At 54.6% G+C, this 19,222-nt stretch overlaps 5 protein-coding genes across 5 annotated transcripts; 2 read left to right on the forward strand and 3 right to left on the reverse strand.

Moving 5' to 3' along the window:
- Window positions 1-1,850: 1,850 nt before the first annotated feature.
- On the forward strand, window positions 1,851-8,003 carry MYCGRDRAFT_111740 (uncharacterized protein; the record flags this gene model as incomplete). The annotated part of the gene is made up of 9 exons (XM_003847388.1): window positions 1,851-2,062; window positions 2,210-2,263; window positions 3,144-3,252; window positions 3,890-3,976; window positions 4,345-4,801; window positions 5,257-5,321; window positions 5,990-6,177; window positions 6,537-6,868; window positions 7,939-8,003. The coding sequence occupies 9 exons, from the start codon at window positions 2,022-2,024 to the stop codon at window positions 8,001-8,003; spliced, it is 1,398 nt and encodes a 465-aa protein (XP_003847436.1).
- Window positions 8,004-10,738: 2,735 nt separating this feature from the next.
- Window positions 10,739-11,210, reverse strand: MYCGRDRAFT_106593 (uncharacterized protein; the record flags this gene model as incomplete). Its single annotated transcript, XM_003847406.1, has 1 exon — window positions 10,739-11,210. One exon carries the CDS (start codon window positions 11,115-11,117, stop codon window positions 10,887-10,889), a length of 231 nt encoding a protein of 76 aa, XP_003847454.1.
- Window positions 11,211-12,309: 1,099 nt separating this feature from the next.
- MYCGRDRAFT_106596 (uncharacterized protein) lies at window positions 12,310-12,587 on the reverse strand (the record flags this gene model as incomplete). The annotated part of the gene is made up of 1 exon (XM_003847405.1): window positions 12,310-12,587. A coding segment is annotated over one exon (249 nt), but the record flags the coding sequence as incomplete, so codon positions are not given.
- Window positions 12,588-14,869: 2,282 nt separating this feature from the next.
- MYCGRDRAFT_97605 (uncharacterized protein) lies at window positions 14,870-15,669 on the forward strand (the record flags this gene model as incomplete). The annotated part of the gene is made up of 2 exons (XM_003847389.1): window positions 14,870-14,926; window positions 14,980-15,669. The coding sequence occupies 2 exons, from the start codon at window positions 14,870-14,872 to the stop codon at window positions 15,667-15,669; spliced, it is 747 nt and encodes a 248-aa protein (XP_003847437.1).
- Window positions 15,670-16,559: 890 nt separating this feature from the next.
- Window positions 16,560-16,937, reverse strand: MYCGRDRAFT_97606 (uncharacterized protein; the record flags this gene model as incomplete). Its single annotated transcript, XM_003847404.1, has 1 exon — window positions 16,560-16,937. The coding sequence occupies one exon, from the start codon at window positions 16,935-16,937 to the stop codon at window positions 16,560-16,562; it is 378 nt and encodes a 125-aa protein (XP_003847452.1).
- Between the last annotated feature and the right edge of the window lie 2,285 nt (window positions 16,938-19,222).

Below are 19,222 nucleotides of genomic sequence, written 5' to 3' on the forward strand. Positions count from 1 at the left end.
AAACGGGATAATTAGCTAGGATTATACTAAGAAACGCCGAGATCTCCCGGCTTAAACTTACCTTCGTCCGTCTCCTATACTCGACCTATATAATTAAAGCGGTTAAGTATCTAGCGACCGCTTCGACGTATAGCGGCGTCTACTAATTGCGCCTTAGTAAGAGCTTCGGTCTATGCCTTAATACTAATATACTACGGAGCGAATTAATCTATTATACTCGGTATACGGAAGGCTTAGAGATCTATAGGTAGCGATAAGGTTACTAGCGGCGGTGTTAGAGTTAGAGGGTCGCTATTAGACGGAGGATTATTAACATCTCGCATTAGTATATCGTCGCGCTCGATCGGTAGGCCTTACGATTCGAGCCTAGCTTTTTTAATAGCTTCGCCTTATAATATATTCTAAGTAGTAAAGGCTATTATAAGTAAGAGCGAGAGCGGTAGAGATTAGTAGTAGTAGTAGTAGTAATGTTAATGTTCGAGAGAGAGAGAAACGACCGCGGAAGGGGATATTTAAACCTACTAAACGCCCTTATTAGTATTATACGTACTTATATATAATTATTAGCTCTTAGCGTAATCTTAGTAACCGGCTGACAATAAGTGGTAATATACAACAATAGGAGCGTTTATTGAGGGAGTAAAGTCATTTGAGCTCTGCACGTGACCATCAAAATCACGAAATCGACGTAGTGAGGGAAACTAACGTATGGTACACCATCTCCGACCACATATTGGTCAGATCCGACCAGTCACAAAGTCTTCTCAACCAGAGTATGCGCCTTTCTCCCGGCGGGCGGACAAGACATCTACCGCGCTCTCGGCGACTGCGACCGCGACCACATTTACCTATCACTCGCACGTCTCCCTTGCTCTCACTCAAAACATGCGCAGCTAAATTGACCTTGCTTAGATCCACCCCCCAGTAACAACCACCCCAGAACCGCTCCACTTCACCCCATACATCGACATAACTTCCCACAAGCGCGGCATGTCGGAGCAGTTTCTGATCCGCGGAGTCGTCTACCAACTCGGCTACGAGGAATGGCAGAATCCAAGCACCGCTATCCTCCGCTACGACCCATCTATGCCCTCTGCTACAGCCCATCCTCCTCCTCCACTACCTTCCGATACCGAGCCTCCGTTTCTCCGGCATCGATCTGCACCTTCCCGCGGTTCCTTGTCGCCACGCAACGACTGTCACGGGCAAGTCTGCGCGCAGCATGTCTGGAAACCTAAGTGCTTCAGCTGTCGCTGGGCCGCGGCTCATTTCTGCCACGGAAAACATCGAGATGGTTGAAGAAGGTGGACGGATCTCAAAGGGACGAGCAGAGAGAAGTGGGCATGCCTGGACATGCCTGGACATGGAACAAAGATGCACAGACCGAGGCTCGAGGTTTACAGCGAACTCATCTTCACCGAAGTCGACGCCGCCGCCTTCGTCCGCCGCACGAACCAGGACTTTCAATACCAGCTTGTCGTCCAGCGCGGATACGACATCTATTCGACTTTCCAGACTGGTGTCCAGATATTCGCGACACCTCTTTCTCAGCACCCACTCCTCCCGCCGAAGATCGATTCCAAGGTCTCTCTTCGACCAAGTTTTCGAACAGCAGGTACCCTTCGCCGGGGACCAAAAATCATACGCCCGACCTCTGGCCGCGACGACATCACCTTTACTTTACCTTCACCCTCACCCGGCTCCACTCCCGCAACATTCGCAACGCACGCCATTATGCCTTTGAACCCTTTGAGCTCAACTTCCGCGACTCAAACCCCATCGAGCTCGACCACTTGCGCACACTCTTCCGTCTCGAGCGCCTTCCTCTCCCCATGCCCAAGTCACCTTCATCGCCGCACTCACACCCATCTGAGCTTGTCGATCCACGCCACCCCCGCCGGCCACGATCTCGGGGTCTACAGCATCCCCAGATCCTGTAAAGAGTGTGCATAACAACGCAGAGCGTTGTAGTAACACCTAAAGTCTCCCTGCAGTCTCGATATCCGACGTTACAGGGAGTCATGTTGCTGTGCATTCTCAAACGCGCAACAACTGCGCCATGGTACGTCTGAACGGACTGCGAAGCCGCGCCGCTGTGAAACTGTATTCGCAGGGGCCGTGCATCGTCCCTCATTGGAGCAAGGGTGGTGGTGCGACGGCGCTTTCAAGCTCGCGACTTCTGCGATTATCCGACTTCGCCTCCATGTAGGTACGAACTGTACGGCAAGCAATTCCGGCGGAACCTTGGCTTGATCGATTTCAAGTAAGTTCACTGGGCCAGGTCCGCCGGCATGAATCAAGATTTCATCCTCTTCCTAAGCATTGTCCCTTTCCCAACGCTTTCGATCCCGCCATCATTGTCTCTGGCGAAGTATGCTCCAGACACGAACTAGTAGGTCGGCTGCCGGAAAATCTCGGACCAACAACGCGGAATCCGAAGCGAGTATGTCCTTACTTCGATGTCAAGACAGGGGTTGAGAACACCTGAAGCGTGAGAAGTCACATCGTTAGACATGGAGGCTTCAAGGTGATGGAACGTGTGCAAGGGGCGAATTTGGATTGCCCCAATGTCGGTCGCGCAGTGCAATGTTCCCCAAAATTTGCCGACTCCATCGAGATGCTCGCCAACAAGTAGTATGCGACAACGAGTCACCGACACGTCCATACAGCGATCGGATGATCGATGATCGAAACATGCGGTGTACGATAATGAGGTACCAGCATTCAGATGCAGTAGTCGCAGGCGGGACAACCGGAAAAGGTCGGTCGTGGTGCCAATAGAGTGGAGCCGCCTCGTGTTGCACTGGAGACACCACCATTGGGTAGCGGAGGTTTAATGCTGCGATTTGAGCAACAGCACCACGCCTTTTTGATCGGCCTCCTTCATAGCCGGCTTGTCTCACCGGCACAAGAGCGGTGCTTGATGTTTGAAAAGAAGCGTAGTATGTGACTGCGAGCAGCCACGGGACGATGAATGCAAGTGGTCACTCTTTGAAAATTGAAAATCCTGCTGCCCTTGGCGTCTCATGCGTTGACCGTCGCTCTTACCAAGTACGACTGTGCCAGTGTCCGTATCACAATCTCTCCTCAAGGTGTAATCGGTTGCTGTGACGGAGAGCCTCCTATACAACCTGGCCTCATAGTGCGAGCTCCTCCTCAAAGTCAAACCCGTCCGAAGGCCTGCCTCCATCTCCTCACATTGTACCGATCCTGCGCACACAAGTCCTCGTGCCCATCGTGATGCCCGGTTTTGTACGTGTCCATGACTTGACTCTCAATGTTGCCATCTTCTTTTTCATTTTATTCATCACCTTTTTCCACAAGGCAAGCGGATCCCGAGACCTCAACGCCTCCACGTCCATAGGCGCCAGACATCTATTCCGCGGCTGTCCTGTCCTAACGGCTCAATCCACTGCGCACGCGCTGCGCGGCACTCCGTCCTTGCTGTCGTCTCTTGGACGCAGGTTTGCGGCCTTACGCGCTGAAGAGCCAGGACCCTTGAGTATGAAACGAGCTGCGTTCGCTCCAACCGCGTTTTGTGGGTGAATGATGTGGACCTGGACCGGGAGCCGCGAGTGTACGAGTATTACTCAAGGAAGATGGGACTCATGGGGTTGTTTGCGAAATCGCAGGAATCGCAGGCGGCATTGGCCAGAGACCGGGTTGTCGAGTGTTCCATCTAGTTCGATTCTCGCGGGAAACTGCCCTTGAGCGCAAGAGGAGAGCATCGCTGTATGGGTATGGTGAAGCGAGCCTTGAAGATGCGTCGGCGGTAAAAGTTCGGACGGGAGCTCCGAATTTTTACCGTCCGAATCTCACTACAACTTCCAAGTCGACTTCTTACGACCTCTGCTTGCACCGCCCATGGCCGACTGCAGCTCCATGGCAGGTATCACACGTCATCTCGGATAGTCAACGACCCTCAGCGCTCCTGCCAAATCGGCTGACCCAGCTGATCGGATTCGGCCTAGCATGCGTGCGTCCTTTCCTTCGCAATGGTCGCGATCGCGGCCGCACGCTGCACAGGATGAATCAGCGCCATAACCAGTATCCTCTCATCTTTCACCGGTTCCTCTCGTCTCTCTTCCTCTCACCTCCAGCATTGACTGCAAGCACCCTCTCACAAACAGCGTCACTGTCGCTGTCACTCGCACACCATGAACCCGATATCCCACCAAGACCAAGTATCCGAAGCGAACACGAGAATGGCAATGGATATGGCACGAAAGGCGGCAGCAGACTTGCAAGTCAAACGTTACTTGACAGCTTTGCAGTCGCTAACACTCTCGCAGGTCCACATCTCTGCAGGGTCGACTACATCCAGCATGGACCAACACTTCACAGGACGAACCTCCCAACGGCACAAGTGCCGAATCCCCGTTCGTGAGCCTATTCGACGAGGCTTTCGAAGACATTGAATCTCCTTTCGTGTACGCTACCGGCATGGCCTTCGATCAACTCAATTCGGCAGTGCCACATGCGCAAGAGCTTCAAGGTCTCAAAGAGAGAATCAGGATACAGACGGAGGGGATCGAGAAGCTCACGGCCGAGCACGGGAAAGTCAAGGAAGAGCGTCGGAAGCTCGACATTCACTTGCAGGAGGTCCTGGATTCCAACGACGAGTCACTCAAGAGGGTCGACATGCTTGTGCAAGCCGGCGTCACCTTACCACGTTGGGTTATGGAACTTGCAGAGGAGCTTCGCAACGACAAAGTTCAGCTCCAAGCGGAGTTGAATGCTGCGTATGGAAAGGAGTCGGACACGGACGCTGTCCGGCAGGGAGAGTTGGCTGCTGCAGGAAGTAAGACGGTCGCAAACTGAATTTGCCTGAGGCTGTCCATATCGCTCTTCCACACACAAGACGACAACAATCAATACCAACCTACGGGCTTCCAACCAAATACCACGAACGAGCTTCGGTTCGCAAGAGCAGGAGGGTAGGCTAAGAATACGACGTGTTGTTGTGCTATTGCGAAAAGTTGACGTCCCAAAACGTCTGACATCATGCGGCAGATTTCCCAGTCCAGCGAAGTCGAAGTCGTCTCCTCCGACGAGGGCCTCCTACACTCCATCCTTTGCTACATGTCCGTCGACCCCGAAGTGCACCCTCGATATATCTCCTCCCTGCCGCTGATACACCGCCGTCCGATTGCGCCAACTACCTACTCTACGTCGTAGGAATCGGAGCGCTTCGACTCGAGGAGATGCAGCGTCAGCGTTAGCGCGACCTCCGGGACTGCCATCTCCTCCCAATAGTCCTACCAGGTCTCCACAGCGCGTTCAGGCGGCGGATGCGTAAGGGAAGCGGAGAGCAGTCCAGGGTGCGAGATTAAGGAGATGTACAAACCCCGGATGTACCCCTTGTAATGTCACGAGGATACGGTCGTAAATGGAGCAAACACAAGTCACCACCTACGCTGCCGCGCCTCACGGTGGTGCTGCTCCAGGCTCTGCTCCAAGCGCCGGTAACAACTCTTCTCGAAAGTAAGTCCTTCCACTTGTGTTCCTTTCTTCTTCAATTCAAGTCGGTGGCATTTCAATGGCGATTCTCCCTAGCCCGGCAACGATTAAGAGGACAACGTAGCGCATCGTAGGCGTGTCGCAAAACTTCTCGAGTATGCCGTATCTCATACCAAGCTCGTTCCCGTCAATGATCCGGAGACTACCCTCGGAAAGCCTCCAGAAGCGGATGGCGACTTTGCCAATCGGTCTGAACTCACTCAAGCTCGGCGCTGTACTCCTTCTGCGGGCACCAGCCTTGCTCGGAGCTGCAGATCCTCTGGTGCGACGGCAGTGTCATGCCTGGCGCCTGCTGCAGCGTCATCAACAAAACTGTCTTCCCCGAGACCGTGGTCATCTGACCGAACCGCATGCAAGCAGCCAGCTTGGATGCCATTGCCCGCATGCTTGAGTAAGGCACTGCAGTTGAGGTCGGCTTCGTGTACGGTGTTTCGCCAACCGGCGACATGATTCGCTGTCTCTCGCGTAGTGTGCGTGTACGGGTCGCCTTCTCGAATTCCCCATCGAAGGGTACATGAACTCGAGCAAGCTCAAATACCTAATCATCGATGAGGCCGACCGCATAACTAACGACTTTGGACATCGCATCTCGGAGTTCCAAGCTAATGCGACTTTCAAGATCATCGCTTTCTCTGCCACGTCCAACTCTGCCAGCGAGTACGTCTTGTCCAAGCTGTTGCCATCTAGCTTCAAGCAGGCGAGACATCCAGGGAGTGCATGCAGTTGACCATATACATATTCATTCGAGGTTCCACCTGGCACACACAGGTACACTATGCATCTCGGACTCGTCCTGGGCCGGTTCGGGGACAACCCCATTGACCTTACTCGATGATCGAGTAACATTCTAAGTCGAGACGATCAAGTACGCAGAGGACCCTCACACAACTTCGGCAAAGTCGCAACATTTCACGGGAAGAACTCTATAGGATGCCCGGAGGTCTGTCAGTGACTCTTTCTCATCCTCCGACGGGCCCAGCAGCTCGACGTCATCGTCATGACTTTTGCTGCCGGAGGCCGCGGCTACCACTGGCAGAGCGTCGGTCAGACGACTCCGTTGGACATTGCCAAGAGCTTCGAGGAGCTCGTTCGCCAGCTCTCGTATCGGCCGCTGCGGTCGGCGTGGCGTGGCGTCAATTGACGTGCTCATCGTCGATCCTTCTCGCACGGGTGATTCTAGGATCGCGAAGCAGTACAGCGGCCGTGCTTGAAATCTGTCGTCTAGTCAGAGACAACAAGGTTGTGGAGATGAACGGCTCTCAGGGCATGTTCATCACTTTCCCGCCGGGTGGTGATGGAGGCAGTGCTGGGTCCCAGGGTGAAGGTGCTGCTAAGCAGGACGATTATGGTGATGTGTCACACTTCATGGCTGACCACTTATTGAGCCCATCTTGCTCAATAACGATCAGATTTCCCCAGCTTGTCTTCCATCTCACTCCAAGGCTACCATTTCCTTCATTCTCTGACCACTGTTCTCCCTCCTGTACATGGCCAACTTGATCTTATGCTAAGTAACGCTTGTGCTCAGCTCCGCGGTCTGCACCTGTCCCGCAGCTCGACCTGTCAGCTCGACTTCAACCTTCAGCGGCCTCGAACAATATCTCGCCATCACTTGGCCAGGAGACAAGAAGCCTCCCAGCGTCGAATCAGCCCCCCCTAGTTTCTCTCACCAACCTTCCCATCTCCGAGGCTGAACCAATACCTAAGACCAAGGAGGAGAAAAAGAATGTTGGAGGCCCTGACAAGTGTGACCCTCAAGCAGCAGAACACGGCGAGGCTACTCGAAGCACTATATAGAGCCGTGCATCAAGTCTTGCTTGCCGACGCTTTCCAATTACTGCGACGGCCAACTCTGCTTCATCTGTGGGACTTTGTCGAGTCTACAACGATGAACAAGACCAAGCAGGCTCTGCAACTGCTTGCGGCCTTTGTGCATAAAGGCTAGGAAATGCACCCGTTTCTTCCGGTAGCCACAGGCCGGGGCCGATCTCCACGCACGCCCGATTGCTACCGGCAACTCGACAACACATGAGATATCGTCCAGTTCTCCGGAACCGCCCAAGATGTTCTGTGGAGAATGCAACTCGCACCCCTTCTCCCTCGTCGAAGCTCATGAACATTGTCTTATACAGTGAGACAACACGCAGTATCCACGGAGCGTGCATGGGTTTACACGAGGCTGGCCTCCAGCAAGGTTTTGAAGGGGTCTCGGAGGCGGCAGACATTTTCGCTGTCCCACAGACTAAGACTATGACCATGCCGAATAGCGCCTTGCTATTCATCGCCCACTCCTGAATTTCCGTTGTCCGTGGCATCACCGTGACCGCCCTCCTCGATAACTCTCTTGCTGCTGGCTTCGAGACGACAAGCGCTGCTGCTCCGGGAAACTTGGCGCACACTACTACATCTGTCGAATAGTGTCCTCCGGCGTCGCTGCAACCGAGACGGCCGACCGCAATTCCATCATCGGCCAGGTTGCTTAACTGCTACCATTGCTTTTGCAAGCAATGAAGCTGCAATCAGTGCTCGAGTAGGACCCCACCATTGTGATCGCGCTAGTATCGCAGACTGCTATTGGCACGCTCCTGGCCATACCAAGCAGATGGTCTGCAATGCCACAATCTCTAGTAATATCGGAACGAAGTAGTTCTAGACCTGCCTAACGAAGTCTCTACTGCCGCTGCCGATGTTGCTACCACGATTAAACCCGTCTAAACAGAGCCTATCTTATGCACGGTCGACATACTTAAGCGTGTGGCTCCCCAAGAAACTGCCGTGAGCTTGACCCTCAAGACCACTGCTGTTTAGGATATGACTATCCCGGAAGTGACTTCGACCATTAACGCCCCCGAGACTTCGTCTGTGGTGGACTTCTGGACCGGATCGAAACTGTTCAGAGCGTGCGACGCTTGCATTCACATCAAAGACTCGTGATGTTGATGCGCAGGGCAGCATTGATAGCAGTACTGACCACACACTCCCCGCGAAAGCACTCTCTGGAGAGGAACTCAATGCTTCGGCAGCCGGAGGAGCTGTTACGAGCCACGGAAGAGAGAGGACGAAATTCGTACCGGAAGTCGACGCTGTCGTTCCAATTGTCATTGAGCGGACGGCACATGAGTCTCCAAGCACGGGAGAGGCGTCTGTAAATGGCGAAAGGGGCAAGACATTCTCTCACCTACAAACACTGTCCACGTCAACGCAGACAAATTCTCAATCAAGACTTTTCAGGGGCTGCATTAACATACTCATCTCTCATGTTCTTCCAGCTGCCTAGCTTTCCTCGCATTACCACCAGTGTCCCTTTCCACAAGAAATACACCGGTGGCCACGCATTCATTCACACTACTACAAAGGAGACTCTGCCAACCCATGTCATTCATGCTCTTACTAGCGCCACCGAGCCAAAGATGGCTCCCGGGAAGCCGTTGAGAGAGGAGTCGCCGCCGAGAACGATGGAAGAAGTTTACACATGGAGTACTGTGACTCCACGAGCCCGGTTCAGGCTGCTCCCTCGAGGTCACATCGACCAAGGCTGCCACAGGGACTTCTGATACCATGTCTCTAAAGGACGTCAATAATCATCAGGCGACTAATGGCGATCTCACCGCCAACGTTACCGGAAAGTCTGCCAGCTGGACCAATGGAAGGGATGGTTCTGTTATCGAGACCGTCCCAGAGACCATACCATCCGTTGAACTCGACATCGGGAGCAGCATATCGAATACTTTGGACAGTTTCGCGGCTGGCTCTGCGCACGAGGTTGATCCCGACACTGCCCACGTTCCTTTTCAAAGCACTTCTGACATCTTTCAAATGACAATCGACGGTTGCGACGACACTGCAGCCACCGATGCTGAGGGTGATGGCCATAAGTATCACACGATGACAACGCAGCCCATCAAAGCTGTCACACCGCAGCTCAGAGCGTCGTATCCAGCATCCTCAGCGATGATTAACAGTCCAATCGACCCGGCCTTCCGATCCAGAGCCATATCAATATTGCTATCCGCAACCTCGTTCTCGACTCATCCGCTTCCCTCCTTACGCGACTTCATCAGCGGCGAACTTTGCCAGTTCTCCGTTGTCGGATAGTCCACGGCTCCCCGCTGTCTTGCATTGTACACATCCAAGCGTCTTCAACGTCCGACGGCTTAATGTCGATAAGATCTCTACGCTCGAGAAACCCTTCGGTAGAGGAAGGCTTTAGTAGGGATGCCGAAGTCCTTATTATCTTAGCTTCTAAGAATTATAATAGCTCGGCATTAGGCGAGGACGAACATAGCGCCGCTCCGGATTATTAGACTAGCACTATATTACCTTTAAAACATAATCCATTACGCAGGCTATCAATCGTCTCCAATACTCTATGGATTCGACGATCGCTCAACACAAGGTTTTAAAGCCGGCTTTCTTCGATTGTCCTCCTATCCGTTCGCCTGTGATTGCTGTGCAGACAGACCAACAAGACGATTCCGTCAACTCCCACGACGACACCTAAAATCGTACAACAACGCAACTTATTGCCAATTTCAAAGCAGTGGTCGCCGAAGTTGCGGCCTACTTCAGAACTTTTAACCAGGGTTTCGATCTTTGCGGGAACCAATTGATTGAAAATCAAAGTTATACGCAGGAAGCGCTGCAATATGTTAACAAAGGTTCGTCGTTCCGTTTGGGAGATCCCCAGCCAGCCTTGGTCAGACCCCGAGACCGATGTGCATCGTCCTGGTAGCAGCAAGCACCCGCTCAGCACTACCGCCAGTGCGTCTGCGCCGTATAAAAGACGAATAGCATAGTCGAGCCATGCCTAAGAGTGGCACACCGAACATGATAATAACCTTGGCAGCGCAAGTCCACCGTATTGTAGAGCAGTCCCGTCGCTAAGATCAGCCGAGACGGAGTGTGTGCCAAGCGATCGCTGCTCCAGCTTAAATCCTCTTCGCCGGGGATCGATCTCGTCCTTTCCTCTGCCTCGATGCCGTCCAACCCTGGGATCGTCCTCTTTGCGGCTGTTACAGGCTCGTCGTTGGAGCTCTTATGCTTCGATGAAATCGGGTGTTCCGAAGTCCAGAATCTACTTGCCTGTCAATCGAGTCCATTCGGTTGACGCTGTGCTAGGGATGTGTACACTTCGTATGGGACGAGAGAGAGAGAGAGAGAGAGAGAGAGAGAGAGAGAGAGAGAGAGAGAGAGAGAGAGAGAGAGAGAGACAGAGAGACAGAGAGAGAAAGGGTATGTTGTTTTTAACTTGTGTTGAGATATGTCCCTTGGAGACCAACCTCGAACGCAGTCTAGACATAGCCATGGTTGGTGTCCCAATCGGTGGTCTGCACGTGGAGCTCTCCGCTGCACTCTGTGTGGTGTCTTCATGTCCTCAAAGCCTTCCGAGCTCCCATGATGCTTCCACGTTCGTGCCCCTGGTCGGGCTGACGCATGACCGGCGGTGGCTTTTCCCCTGCTGCGACTTGCCCCGGCCAATCCTCAACATGCAGATCCTCAAACTCGGCGAGCACACTGGCAATGTCCCATCGCCAATGTGGCGGGATGATGAGCATCTTCGCCACCGCATCTTCGAGCGGATCCTCACCGCCGAACATGGCATCAAGCGTCGTCTTGTATGTTTTTCTTTGCGTCTCCAGTTGAAGCACCGTCGGACAAGGGGGAGTGAAAGTTTCGAACGATCTCCACGGATTGAATTGTTTAGTGCGGGCGGTGCCATCTCGTGAAATGACGGTGTAGGTAGGGTTCCAGGGGATGCGAGGACCATCGCGTGGCAGCAACAACTCCAGCGCCACACAACCCATGGCCCAGACGTCGACCTTGGTGCCATAGACTTCGGGATTGCCGTCTTCCATTTCCGGGGCCAGGTAACCGACCGTGCCGATGGTCCCGGGGTCGGACTTGCGATGAAATTCGCCGCACTCCATTGCGGATCCCAAGTCGAGCACGATCGCCTGCGGCGGGTCCATTCGGACTACGCCAATGTTCGCCGGCTTCAAATCCCGATGCATGAAGCCCGCTGCATGAAGAGCACCCACACCGCGTAAAGCTTGTTGGAATAGTTGGCCGAGTAGGCGCCTATTGTGCGCGCGAGGATCCTGGAGTACGGCATTGAGATCGTGCCGGGCATGCGGCTCGAAGACGAGATAGGCGGCTTGATCGTTGGTAATGCCTTCGAGGAACGCAAGTACGTATTGAGAGTCGGCAAAGGACGATACTCGTTCGGTGAGTTGTCGATTCCGTCGGATCTCTGCGGCGATGTCTTGCTGCCGGAAGTGAAGCCGGTTCAGTGTCTTCACCACGACGATTTGATTCTCCGAGGACATTGCGGACACGACGACAGACTCGCTGCCCTGACCGACGCGGCCCAGCAACCGCCACTTGCCGACGTGAATGTCATTATCCGACGGAGTTGACAACTGAAAGGTTGGCGGCGATGGGCGATGGAGAATGTCTCGCATGTAGTTCTCCCGGTCCACTCTGAATGCGTCTTCGTCGACCACGCTGTAGCTGAACTCGTAATTCGCCTGCCCGATACGCAACATCTGCCGAGGCCTGTTGAGCACGACAATGCCATCATTGCGCCCCTTGATCGCCTCATCGGCATCCACACCCGTGGGGTGCCTGGCCTGGATAGCAAACGCATCCGTTGCCGGGAGGAATCTGAAGAAGCAATGGTTCGGGTGGATGCCATGTTTCTTGCCATCCTCCGGAAGACACAGGACGATGTCCACGCGGCCGAACGGATCGATCTCCCACCGGCGACCATGGCCGCATCGCCAGCCAAGCGGGGGCATCTCCGGCGGTCGAGAAAGGTTGAACACGAACTTGCCCGTCCAGACCAGCCGGTCCAGCGGGTGGTGGTCGCTTCCGGCGTCCAGCTCGGTATCGTCCGTCGAGTCCGCGGCGGGCTCGTTGAGGGCGGCGCCGAGTGAGCGTTGGTCCGGTGAAACGTCGAGGAAGTGGCGGTGGTGGGTGTATTCCATCGGACATTGCCTCATATGTTCCCACACGTCGCTGAACGCCAGGATGGCGTTCATGTTCCGAGGGATCAGGGTCGCGAAGTTGTAGGGCTTTGCCTGCGAAGGCGTGTCTTGTTGAACCGACATGGCGAGGAAGAATGCGAGGAAGAATGCTGCGTGATTTTTGAAGCTTGAGATTTGCGTATTTGAAGCTTTTTCCCACACGAATCAACTACCCAGGTAGGCAGATGTCTGTTTTGACTGGGAGGACAAATCGCGTTGCGAAGGCATCCAATCGCTTTGAGAAAACCAGATGAGCCTTGATGGGGTGGGTGGATGTCTGCTGCGGGAACTTGATCTGCTTTTCAGGCATCATTCTGCTTTTCAGGCGTCATTCTGCTTTTCAGGCATCAATCTACTTTTCAGGCGTCATTCTGCTTTTCAGGCGTCATTCTGCTTTTCAGGCATCATTCTACTTTTCAGGCGTCATTCTGCTTTTCAGGCATCATTCTACTTTTCAGGCGTCATTCTGCTTTTCAGGCATAATCTGCTTTTCAGGCGCCATTCTGCTTTTCAGGCGGCACCACACCACCGCTGCCTTGCCTCTACCACCGCACTCGTCACCGCCGTATACTCGTCAACGCTCCACCACCACATTTTCTTCGCCTTGGGCATTCGCGTCTTCCGCGACAATGAAACGCAAGCGATCCACGTCAGACTGCCCAAGCGTCGGCTCCTCGAAACGACATCAACCAACTCTCGATGCGACCCGGTCAACTCCTCCACGAACGCATGATGCACAGACACCGTCACCATCTCCACCGGCATCACAACCTCCAGTCCATCTCTTGCTCGCCTCCGACGCAACGCACACCACTTGCACGCCGCCCGAACTACTCTCGCCGCGCACGCCAGTATATCACCACTGCGCACCCGACCCCGACTTCGCAGCTCGAGTCTGGAAGGCGTACGATGCAAACATGGCAAAAACCAACCGGTCGCGGAAGCTGAGACAATTGCTCCGAGAGTACAAATACGGCAAAGACATCGCCGCCCGCTATTCTCCCGGTACGACACCGGAGAGTGTCTCGAATCAGTATATACGGCATCAGGCAGAACTGATGCGGCGGTACGAAGAAGAGGAGTCGGACATGTCGGAGGATGGAGAATGGGAAAGGCGAGCCGTACTCAAGCCGGCGCAGCGCATCCCAAAAACCGGCGAGCGTTGTCTCATTGCGCATCTGGGAAGCACGCCAAGCTCGAAAAGGTGTTGCAAATGCACGCCCGAGCAGCCGGCCGCCCACATCGAGACCAGCGAGATGGTACACTTGCCAACACCAGAGGCCAGCGTGGTTCGAGGCGACAGCAGTGATCTGGGCGAGGGCGACGACGGAATTGGGGCCAGGAATGATCGAGGACGGAGGAAGAGTTGCATTGAACATGGAGACTGTAACACAATGTATTCGATACGAGGTACACCCAGCCAGCCAGCAAATCCGGTCTTGGTGCAAGGACATCTCCTAGTCTTTGTCTGTGTTGTGCACTGCGCTGACACGTTCAAGCAGATGACCATTCCGGCCGCTGCGCTCGCACCGACCTGCGATCTTCAACGTGCACGTCTCGGGAGGAGGCAACCGAGGAAGATGGTACAATGCCCACAACTGAAGACACACAGGACGGAAAGGATCAAGACAGGCAAGCCCCGGACAGCAAAACGGAAAGCATGGAGTTCTCTTCTTGCTTCCCGGCGGAGGACAGAGAAGTGCCTACGATGAACGGCTAGATCATAGCGGCAATCTCACTCGCATTGATCGACAGTTGTATACCTGACGTGCATTAGAGTCCCTCATCCGACCATCGCTGCAGAGATGGGTAGAGAACAGACTTTGCAGATCCAGGACACGAATCTCAGTATGCACGCAAAACACCGTACGACGCCGACAACGGTCATCAGTCCTGTTGAGGCCCCAGGTAAGTACTAGGAATTCTGTCGCCTCCGATAGCGACGACACCCGCCGCTTTTGTCCGTGCCCTTTCTCGGGACTGCTACAGCTTGGAAGCTACACTTGCGATGATGCTGGCGATAACGAGGGTAATGGATGAAAGCTGCGCGATCAAAAAGCAACGTTGCCCAGGGTCCCGAGATGCCTTTTGCAGAGCACGGAAAATCCTGGCCATCGCAAGTGCTAGTCCTACGGCCACAGTTGAGTTTCACTGCCCTCCACGTTTCCCTTCGAGTCGTCAGGCTGGCCATCGCCATGCTTTCAGTATGCCGGACAACTAATCCGACAACTAATCCGTGGCTTCGGACGGCAACACCTTGCGCAGATGCTCGAATGGCAATGCCCGAAATCTTTCCAAACGTCGTGATCCTGTAAATCTCCATCATGTTCGAAGCGGCGGTCGCGGGAGCACTTGCTCTTTGCAGCAAATCGCCGAAACATGTAAGCGTAAGTCGGAGAATTCAATACTGTTGCTTGCTAATACTCGAGCACAGGCCCTTCCGCCCTTATCGCCAGCATCACCGGTTCAAGCCTCATCACCGCAGGTGCAGTACTTCGAGCCTCTTTCGCAAGAGCAGAAGAAGCACTGTATCCAGCTCAACATCTGCTTCCGTTGCCGTCAACATGGTCACTCAAGCTATCATGGCTCGTGCCCTAACAACGACTGGAGAGCACGCTCGCGAGAGCTACCATCAACTCCTTCCGCGGCTGCTCAGTCATCTCAATTACCGGCATCGACCACTCTAGCCTCTGCTCCGAGACCTCGTCGCTCACGGGCCTCACCGACCAGTCGCACGTCAACACTGAAGTCTCAGCTCGAATCGCTGACCTCTCTGTTCACCGCCCTCGAGGAACAGCCAGCTGGTTACGCAGAAGGTGCTGCCATCGAAATCGTCGCTGTTCAATGCCATCTTTCCACCAGCTCCACCGGTGCCAGTCACCGCGTCACCGACTACAGCTCTACCGCCATCTGCCGCGCCAGAAGCAACCTCACCGATCATCACGCAGCCGGTCACTCGAACTGGCATTTTCGCCGTCCATTGCTCCGGAACGTCGTCTCAACGGCACCAGCCGCTCCGCCTCAGCGCACTCTGCGTTCTCGACAACGCACCAAATCCCCAGCAGCTTCAAGCACTCGCCGTCCGAGTAAGCTGTTAGCCTTCAATGGCAATCATCCTCCTTAAATTGGAGCAGGATTCACCGTGAGTGAGCATGGGTATTCATAGCCCCATCTCAAGACAGCGACTAGCACTCCGCGCCAGTCTGTCGCCCTGCGATACCGATGACCCTCGCAGCAGGTTCCCTCGAGACGCGCTATACCTCGATTTCATTGATCATGAAACAGGGAACAACGCGGGTCCATTCAGTCCGAATGGCCGTAGCTAGTGCACGCGGGCACTTGGCAGCAACGCACTCAGGCGTTGTGTGGAAAAGCATGAGAGACATCGTCGTTGCGGACGCGCAACGATACATTGTCCCCCTCATTGCTCCGCCGCTGGCAGTCGACAACTGTCACCAGCTCCGGACGACTCTTAGCTCGTTCCTCCGGCTACACCGACATTGGATCAGTGCTTATGCACTGGATTCACCGACGCGCCTCGGCGGACCGCCAAGGGCTTCACAACACCGACATCGACACGTGCTTGCGAGCGGAGCTTGGCACCCCTTCAGGAAGAGCTAATACCTGACTGTACACCGACACCGAGAGCAGCCTCATCTGCCTTGCCAACCAACTGAACACCGCTTTCGAACCTCGCAAGGAACCCCTTTCCGGATTACATGCGAACGTGCAGAAACGTAATAAGAAACTTCCTGCCGTAGCGACGCACTAGAAGAAACGCACGAGAGGAAGCGCATCGAGTTGTTAATAAGGATCGAGATTAGGGGCCAGGAACTATTTACCATTACTTTTTCCCGCCCAACTAGCTCAGATTTATCTCCTCTCACCCTCGGTCTGTTTCCGGGAGCTCCCTTCTCTCCTCACCGAGGACGTGGCTCTCACTCTCCATAAGCACAAGGGGCGTTTCACAACCGTTTTGTGGACGGTCTCGCTCATCCGAGCGATTTGTTGTGTCTAATCGATGCAGCCGCTACATTCCACCTCCTCCGCCGTGAGCAGTAGTACCCTACCGCCTCCTTCGAACAAGTTGATCGCCGCGTTAGCTGTCGACGACGAGGAGGAGGAGGAGGAGGAGGAGGAGGAGGAGGAGTAGAAGAAGCGAGACAATAGCAGGCTGTGGCTTCTCGGGCTCTCTCGCTTCTTCTGCTCTTGGAACTCCCAATCATGACTATTGTCTTCCTCGCCCTCCATCTCCAATTCCTCCTCCTCCTCCTCCTCCTCCTCCTCCTCCTCCAAACCTTCCACCCCGAGCCGCACCCTCTCGGCGACCTTGCCATCCCACCCCACCCCACCACCTTGGAACCCCTTTTCCACATCCGTAGCAGGGGACATTGTACCGAATCCACGTCGACGGATTTTTTTTCTCTTGCCTCTTCGCTCCTCTTTCCATATCGCCCGAGGGGCGACTCCCCATCCGAGCGCGCGCGCGGCACAGCCGGTTGAGTTGGATTCAGGGTACTGGCGCCAATGTTAGCCAGGCGGAGGAGACCTGTGAGGTAGGGGGGGACCCAGGATGTGAAGAGCCGCCTTGTAAGTTGCGTGGTGCCATGGTAGGTGACGGCCCGCGAGTGATGATGATGATGTTGATGATGATGATGATGCTCGGTATAGCGGTTCGTTGGAGGCGAGGAATGAAGGTGGAGATCGTGTCGCAGGTCAGGTCAAAATGGCAACAGAAGAGACCGACTTCTGCCGCCGCCGCCGCCGCCGCCGTCTCTAGTTTCGATCAAAGGGGCCATGGCGAGAGTCGGAGGTGTCAGGAAGTCGGAGTCGTCCAGATGTGATGAAGTCGTCAATGTGATGAAGTCGTCAATAGATGCTTCCTTCCTGGCAAGCTCCCAACGATCATCACCCTTGAAAAGTCGTTGGGGGATTTCAAACAGTTCTTCGAGGACGAGTGGTAGGTAGGTAGGTAGGTAGGAGAGTGCGGTGATTGGCCCATCTCTAGGGGAAGAAGGACCATGTTCAAAACGCATTGCAGATTCCTCTGTGCCCCCACCGTCCTGTACAAACAGGAGGATGCCTCTACAATGTCGATCCGAACAAAAGCCGGCCCGTGTACGGTACGAAGACATTTGGACTGTGCAAGTCAGGAAGTCGCAGCAGCATTGGAAGCGAAACTCTCGGGCGTAGTAGGGCGTTGAAGAGTACATCTCGAGCTCGCGAGCACGGATTTGACCCTTGGGAAGTTCGACCTTGGCGTTGTCGGAGAACGGGATGGTGGCAGGATATATTGTTGGCAGCTCCAGGGCTTGTTTGGAGAGGAGGGGGGGGGGATATGCCAGGTTGTAATCATCGCTTGAGATTTGCGCTTCCAGAGCTGTGAAGCAGATCTCAGCACAATATGGTCAAACGTTTTGACCACGTCCGCGCCCGTTCCGAGTTGCGACGGGAATCACTGTCCGCCAATCGATTTGGGCACTCAATACACCGCGTGGAATCAACGATTTTGCTCATGATGACAGTGTAGTGTAGCTCCGCCCGCGTGCTCAAAATCAAAAGTACAGATCATCGAAATCGAGGGCGTGGTCGGGTCTGCATTCCTCCCTCCCAAGCCGCCTCGCTCAGTTACATCTCCGTCCGCATGACCTTCCTCACGCGGTAAAGAAACGAGACTCGCCATTCGGCGCTCCCTCCGCCGGAAAAGTGCCCTGGTCCCGATCGAGCTACTGACACCGACGGCATGCCCCGACCGGCCGAACGGCGTAATTCTTGCCTTGTCCACACTACTTGCACGGTCGAGTTCGTTCTGCTGAGCTGGTATGGTGGCAGTTAGCTGGGAACCCTTGCAGTGGCGGTCGACGGATGAAGGGATGCCTCTGCTGGTTGTCGTTTCGGTGGCGCTGTCACCGGAATGGGTGCTCGTTGCTGCCAGCTGAATACGCAGAAACGGTGTCGTTTACCCGCCATGTCGGGGAGCAGCAAGGCAGCCTTATCGACCCCAGTAGGCCCCATCCACACACGTGTCCTGTGCGCATTGTAGCAGTCCGTCGTCGGAGGAAATGCTCCATCGCTGAATCGGAAATTTCCAGCGTCATTGGCCGGATTTTCAGGCAAAGGTTCAAGGGGAGGCTGTGGTGCAGCGACTGCGTCGGCAACTTCCATGTGAATTTGGGACGAGGCAATGGCTGGCATCGAGGAGATGGAGCTCCGTATGACCTTTTGGCCGGAATGGTAATGTGTGGGGTTACGTGGTGATCGTCAGTCGACTTTGACTGAATATCAGAAGAAAGCTGGCCTCCTCGGTCCGGTTTCCCGAGGGTCCGGTCGGTTGAGAGCCGGTGAAGTCGAGCCCGATCGATCCGATCGATTGAAAAACCAGCCTCAGTTGCTTTGGTGCCCTCGGCATGAGCATTAGCGTAATGACTTGATGACAGCGATTGCAGTGCTCGTTGAGGCGAAGAAGCTAGTAAGGGACCAGTGTCGATTGAGGTGGTGGTCGTGAAGGGACGGCAGTGGAGGGACGGCAGCGGAGGGACGGCAGTAAAGGGACGGCAGTGAAGGGACGGCAGTGGAGGGCAAGCTTGTCTCCATAGTCTGTGATGCCGGACGCAGAAGGCCAGAGTAAATGCAGCCCAAAGGTCAGCGGGCGTTCTCATCTGCTTGTCGATATGCTG

The sequence above is a fragment of the Zymoseptoria tritici genome, chromosome 14 (assembly GCF_000219625.1).
Source record: "Zymoseptoria tritici IPO323 chromosome 14, whole genome shotgun sequence".
In the NCBI taxonomy this organism is placed as follows: domain Eukaryota; kingdom Fungi; phylum Ascomycota; class Dothideomycetes; order Mycosphaerellales; family Mycosphaerellaceae; genus Zymoseptoria; species Zymoseptoria tritici.